This window comes from Osmerus eperlanus, chromosome 6, assembly GCF_963692335.1.
Source record: "Osmerus eperlanus chromosome 6, fOsmEpe2.1, whole genome shotgun sequence".
NCBI lineage: Eukaryota > Metazoa > Chordata > Actinopteri > Osmeriformes > Osmeridae > Osmerus > Osmerus eperlanus.
The window spans coordinates 12,208,573-12,215,176 of NC_085023.1; the positions used below are offsets into that span (position 1 = coordinate 12,208,573).

Sequence of the window (6,604 nt, forward strand, 5' to 3'; positions counted from 1 at the left end):
TTTGTATAGAACTTCAGAAGTAGCATAGTCACAACACAGTATTAATCAGAGGTGCGGTGGCATTATGTGGTTCTAAACACGCAACATGACCATAATGTCATGTAACGTTACTGTAATGTCATTACAAAAAACGTTAGGCAGCATTACTGAACAGTTATACAAGGTTGTACACAGCCCTCTTGAATGCAGCGTAGTTTCTGTGTGAGTGTCTGGGCCTTTGAACGCTGCATTCTTTGACAGTGCGGTCAAACTGGGCCCTTCAAGTCTCTTTGAGCAGCAGGTACGAGTCCAGAACGACTCTGAAATGGCTCTAAAAGTCAACGTTCTATTGAAACGCCAGCACCTCAAATGTCCATCATTTAGGTTAGGTGCGTCTAAAAAAACAACTTTTATTTTACAGGTCAGTACTAAAAGTCTGGAGTAGAAAAATAGATTCCTCATTTGTATGTTTTTTTTCTTCATTTTTTTATATTTTTTTTAACTTTATAATAAAAATAGAAAAACTAAAAGTTAGGGTATAGTTATGCTCAGTAAAAAATGACTTAAGTAGACTAGGGGCAGAAGAGATTGCGCCTGCTTTGTCAGTCAGTGTTTCTCTCCCCTTCTGTCTTCCCCCTCAGCGCTCAGCTGAGTGGTGTGTGCGTTTAGTCCTCTTACTGAAAGGGTACTGGATGAAGTCGAACGGCCGTTGGTGCGCCTGGTGGACGGGTTGATGTCCGCGAGGAAGTCTCTTCATAAAGTGGACCTCGCGTTGGTGCTGGCGCGTCCGTGAGCCTTTCCGTGGGCGACCGCGTCGGGTAAAGGCCATGTACCAGTTCTCGTAGCGAGCGTTCCTCAGTGCCGTGTAGTTGTTCTCCAGTACGATCTCTGTGAAGATGCAGTCACGGCCTTGACCATTTTTCTGTGGGAAACGTACAGACACACACATAGGGTTAGAAAGAAAGCAAGCAAAAGACAAGCAAGCACTTTCTATGAAGATTTACAGTTGGGAGATCAGATATATGAAGGCTACCACGCACTGGGTCTCTGTGTCCACACACACACACATTCATCCCAACACACATACACATGCACGCAGCCTTCCTCACACGCATGAACCATATGCTACAGTCATTACAGGCCCAGATCAGAGAGAGGGGATGACAGTAAGCAATGATCCCCCACCCCCCTCCACCCACGACCACCAAACACACCGACAAGGGCAACTCGCGTCCGCCCAGAACCACTCGTGGGTCAGCTGCCTGAGTCACGCCATCACCTTTGCAAAAACAAATACCTCTGAAGTTACTATTCCTCCTAGTGCTCAATCAGCTTCTAGTGTGGATTTCCCTCTGCTTCGATCGACTACTGCTGTGGCTGTCAGCTTGTGGTTAAATATAATCAGAGTGCTCCTTGGGTTGAATATCAATCCATCAACCTCAAAATAAATCAAGTCTGTCTACTGTAGAGTTCCAATTAGGAAGCTCCTTGATTTGCTTCTTAATATAGCCCTACAGAACTTCTTAATTGAAGGACAATGGAATGTAATCATTTTGTAGTGCATCCTCAGCCATGCAGGACATGCTTGTCAGAGAACCTGACCGTTATGTAGATATTACAGTTATTGACTAGCAAGTCTGGTATTATTATATTCTGGATCTCTGGTAAGCCCCTGTTTCCAAACCCAGTTAACAGACCTTTCCTTTACTGCTCTAGGAAACGTCACACACCGGCAGCACTAACTTAGCTCACTCCCACCTTTGGACAACATGAACTGTTAAAAATAAACCTAGCGTCCTGCATGTGCACACACACACACACACACACACACACATAGATACACATATTCACACGCATGTACACATTCACTCCCACACACACACACACACACACACACACAAATACCCTGATTGCAACAACACACAGATACACACGCACACATACACACACACAGACCAGGCTGTTGCTGAGCCAGTATGGCAGAGAGAGGTAGATCAGGGCAGATGGTGCACCTGGCAGGGTTCTGGACCGGGGAGGCGGGGCTGGCATCCCTGTTTATTAACCAGCACAGCAAGATAGGGCCACAGAGACACCCTCAGACCCTCACCACAACATTCACACTCTGAACCACCAAAGAGAACCCTAACCATAGGAACTATAACCTTTTTTCAGAACATGGTTAGAAATATGGCTATATTTGTATAAAGACCTTAGAAACTGAAAAATATGACATTTTTGGAATTCAGTTGTGGATCTACCTAATAGGAGGGAAAAATCCGGAGCTCAACAGAACCTAAACTGTTTCTGACAGAACCGTGTCTATAACACCGAGTGCTGCAGCCTGCAGAAAGGTGAGCAGAGAATGATAGAAACCGTAGGATTTCATCCCTCGCTGTAGCACAACTCTAAAGGAGACCTCTATATGAACCAGATCAGTTCAATCGATTCAACAAACAGGAAACCTCTCTTGTTCCATCAGGTCCAAAGGTTCAGTAAGAGTGATGGAAATGTCACACTTACAACAGCACCGTCAAGATCTACAAATACAAATGAAGTTCTGATGCTTGCTGGACGCCTGGACAACTATACCAATAACGTGACATGATCATATACATATAATCATAAATATGACAATAATTTTTCTTCCTACCTTTCCAATCAGCTTCCCCCTCTTGTTCATGCAGATATAGAATCCAGTCTCGGCTCCCTTGATCCGCACACGACTTCCAAATGTGTCCGTCTCCACAACAAGCTTGGCTGGGGTAACAAAAGAGTTTTATTAGCGATCAGGGCAGAGAACGTTGGCACCGTTTGTAATGACATGTTGTTCAAAGACGTGGACACACACACATACAGACTGTAGTACACACCACACTCCTAAGTTTCTCTCTCTCTCTTTCAAACAGAAACACACGCACACACAGAAAATCTGCAGGGACCATTCTTGAGGATTTATGTAAGCTTACATTTTTGCAAAATGATAAAACCACGTGTGTCTTTGAAATTTAAAGAGGCTATCCTGGAGAGACTATCAGTATTATTGCATTTTTTTTAAATAAATATCTATACATTTGACATTTCAGTGGTACCGTTATCTCTATTCTAAGACACTTTTACACAGAACAACAGTAAACGTCCCTGCATGGTGTTCAATGTGTAGCCTCCATCTCAAAACATTTCATTGATAAAACTTAAATAAAAACATTTGTTATTTGACTCATTACTGGAAAATGTTGAAGTCTTACTCCCCCACCCAAAAAAATAAATAAATAAAAATGTACTTTTATATTCAATGGATGCAGTAACTGAACTGCTAAAGTAGATTCTCTACTTCATATTCTTGAAAAGGAAAGGCAGATTGCCACTCTTCAATTGCTACTGGTAGTCCTGGCCATGGTCAAACTGACTAGTCTCTGACCTGCCACTTCACCACAGCCCAGTAGTTCAGATTAAGGCTGGTGGTTGTGGTCACATTCTGAGGTTTGGCAATAGTAAAAATGGCCTCCCAGGCAGGCCACAAGTCCTGACCCCCCCCCCCCCCCCCCCCTCACACACTCGACACATCCAGTTACATTAATACAGATTGGGAGCCTCCATTCTCTAAGGGTTTATACCTTGCACACACACACTCGACTCATTAGCTGTAGAGATCCTGCTAAACAAAATCCAACAGTAGCTGCAGTAGAGACACACTAGTGTGTATATGTGTCCGTTTATATTAAAGGCAATTCAGCATAATGTAACATGTTATTGGGATTCAAAGGAACATCTTAACTTCATGTGTACGTGTGCTTCATGAACAGATTAAGCCAGAGCGGGGGTAAAGTTGCGCGTAAAAGGCAGGCAGGGGTGGCTATGATTCGGCCGTGCCTATTTTGGTTCTTAGCTAGACAGAGGGAGAGGGAAAGAGCTATGCAGGAAATGTTCAGGAGGTTGAAGTAGGATGACTTCTAATGGCTCTTCCAGACATGCGTCTCTCTAGAGAATCACCTACAGCACAATCTAGAATCCATTTTACATTTTTTTCGACTCCGCGCGCACACGTCTCTCAACAAAAGCCTTCCAGATATCAAAGGTCATCAAATATTGTCAGAAAAGACGTAAAAAAGACTACTTGTAATGGAAACATACGTCATCTCAACAGGTTTAGTTGGTTTAGGTAGATGGCAATATTTTACGTGTTTCTTAATAATTGCTGTGTTAATGTAATATGATCTTAAACTTACCATGAACATCTCCATCATCCGCCATGGCGTTGATCTTCTTATTAGGGAGAACTTGCACGTGCTTCCCACTGGTTCGGCTATAAAGTTGGTAGGTCCGAATTAACCTGCGGCTCACCCGGTCCGTCACTTTACTCTGGTCGCTTACATGCTGCGTGAAATTAGGCGGGGACTGATTGGTTACCTGTCAGAAATTAGATGTCATACCAATCAGTGTCTGCAAAAATTGCTTCAATGTATTACAGTAGCCTAAATAGCCTATGCGTCACAAGAAGTGGAAGCCAATTTGGGGAGAGAATTGCAGTTGGCTGTCATAAAACCTCAAACTGCAACAACCTTAGGGAAATTATATATTTCCAATTGTCTTTCTATTAACGAAAGCCAACTCTTTTTTTAACTAATAATTACAATACATTTGTCCCCAATAGGCACCCTTTCAACTTGAAAAGCAACCACGTAATGTCAAATTAAAGATCCAATCAAGAAGATTACGCAAGCTCCATGATAACAGCGTGTGCGTAAAATAATGATTCTGAGAATGTACGGTAGTCTATTTTATACATAAGCCTACATATAAAATATTTAAATTGCCATGGCCGTCACATGCATGTACAATAAAAAAGAGATCAATGCGCTCAATTTATTTTCAATTCGAAACATTGACCTGACTGGAGGGGACAATGTGATGGAATGACCACGGAAACTTTGGCCCTCGTTTTTTACCCACACGACATTTTTCACAGCCCTGTATTTCCCCATGCGATGCCCCTTCTGTGCCCACGCATCCTGCGCGATGGCAGTATGTTCGAGATACCTGCCAGGCTGTGACGCGGGCAGCATGCCGCGCACCCGCTGCCCCTCGCGCCGTGGGCCCCATCTGATATGTTGTTGTATCACAATGAAATGATATGATCTCTCACCTTTCTCCCTCACTGCTCGCTATTATTACACGTCACTCTCGCGAACCACTACACCAACCATATGTTTAAACAATTTAAAAGTGGACGATTTGTAAAATGTAAACTATGTAAAATATGAATGCCGGATGAACATGTGCACTTATTCTCCTCTCGATAGTAAATAATGAATGCATTGATCGACATTTTAAAACATGATTGGGGTTTCCAAAATAATATGTGGACCTTACTAACTATAACTAATGATAATTTCTAAACAAATAGGCCAAATAAATACATATGTGGACATACCTGAGCATAGTAGCAGAATGCAAAGAAGTGTAGGAACCTGGAAAGAGATTTAAATAACGGGTTAATATATTGACACACTCAATAGATAGTATAAGAATCGAGTGTAAGCAAGTAGGAAATATACTTACAGATAACTCAAGGGAGATGGGATTCGTCGCATGTTGATTTGGTTTAGTGTTCCTTTGATAAATTATTTTCCAAATTCGAGCTTATTTGGTAAACCGTAAAAGACGCGGGGTTCAGTTGCACTTGAAATCCTGGATTTCCAAGGAAAGCATTAAAATCCAAAACAACCAAGGGCGTATGAAGAGATGGATATGACCATAATTTGGGCTACATTCCTAGTGTAATCATTGTCCATAACCCTTCTGCGAGAGGTTGCCGCACAAGACTGTACTACATTGACAGTATGTGCTATAATTTTCAAAGATACAATTAATTGTGATAACTGATAACAAGTGTCTGTCAGAATGTAAGTGCACTTAGAAGTAGCCTAACTGAAAAATGTATTCAAGTTTTGACAAAAGCGCTTGGAAGTGTCCTAGCGATAAATATCTAAAACAAAAACGAGGTCATCGGATGCCAAGTAAGATGACAGTTCCAGCGCGGCGGTGTCTTTATTTGTTATTCCTACAACCGACACTTCAGACGCTGTCTTCTAGGTTTTATCCCGTTGCTGAGTGCGTACAGGTCGGCCTCCTTCGTGGTGAATATGCCGTGCGTGTCCCGTGCGTTCAGAGAGGGTGATGTTGCCTCTGTGGTCGGTAGTGAAGGACTGGTGAACTCTACCCGTCTCCCCTCTACTCCCATCCCAAGCTCCAATGTCAACCCCTTGTTCGCGCTCACACCCCTGGTTAAAATGGAAGGGCGATCTGCAAGGAACAAGCCCTCTTTCTCCAGAACAAAAGCGACCCCCCTCCCCCTGCATTTAAAACATATATTCACCTGAGGAGAAGTCAACACTTGCAGGGAGAAAGGAGGAGTCTTTTCTAGCCAGCGCGCAATGACGCTTCTGCGCCGAACAATCCTTAGAAATAATGAAATAAAATGTTGACTTGTGATTGACCAGGCTACAGTTTATAATATCGAATAAGAACATATGTTTGTTCAACGCTGCATACGGGGGTACTCTCTGTATAGCATATGCTGTAATCACTAAAATGATTTTATTTGCTTATCTTCATTGAAATCATA

The 6,604-nt window shown here is 42.7% G+C and overlaps 1 protein-coding gene across 1 annotated transcript; it reads right to left on the reverse strand.

The window, feature by feature from the left end:
• Positions 1-411: 411 nt before the first annotated feature.
• fgf8a (fibroblast growth factor 8a) lies at positions 412-6,200 on the reverse strand. Its single transcript, XM_062464605.1, has 5 exons — positions 5,539-6,200; positions 5,411-5,447; positions 4,206-4,386; positions 2,630-2,736; positions 412-901 (listed from the first exon to the last, which is right to left on the reverse strand). Exons 1-5 carry the CDS (start codon positions 5,568-5,570, stop codon positions 617-619), a joined length of 642 nt encoding a protein of 213 aa, XP_062320589.1. The 5' UTR covers positions 5,571-6,200; the 3' UTR covers positions 412-616.
• Between the last annotated feature and the right edge of the window lie 404 nt (positions 6,201-6,604).

What these genes read in the sequence shown, in the direction of transcription:
- fgf8a (XM_062464605.1), bottom strand. Translation starts at nt 5,570, where the DNA reads ATGCGACGAATCCCATCTCCCTTGAGTTATCT. An exon ending in CCATCTCCCTTGAGTTATCT is followed by an intron (nt 5,448 to 5,538) that starts GTAAGTATATTT and finishes ATCTCTTTCCAG; the next exon opens with GTTCCTACACTTCTTTGCAT. An exon ending in GGGGGAAGCTGATTGGAAAG is followed by an intron (nt 902 to 2,629) that starts GTAGGAAGAAAA and finishes CGTTTCCCACAG; the next exon opens with AAAAATGGTCAAGGCCGTGA.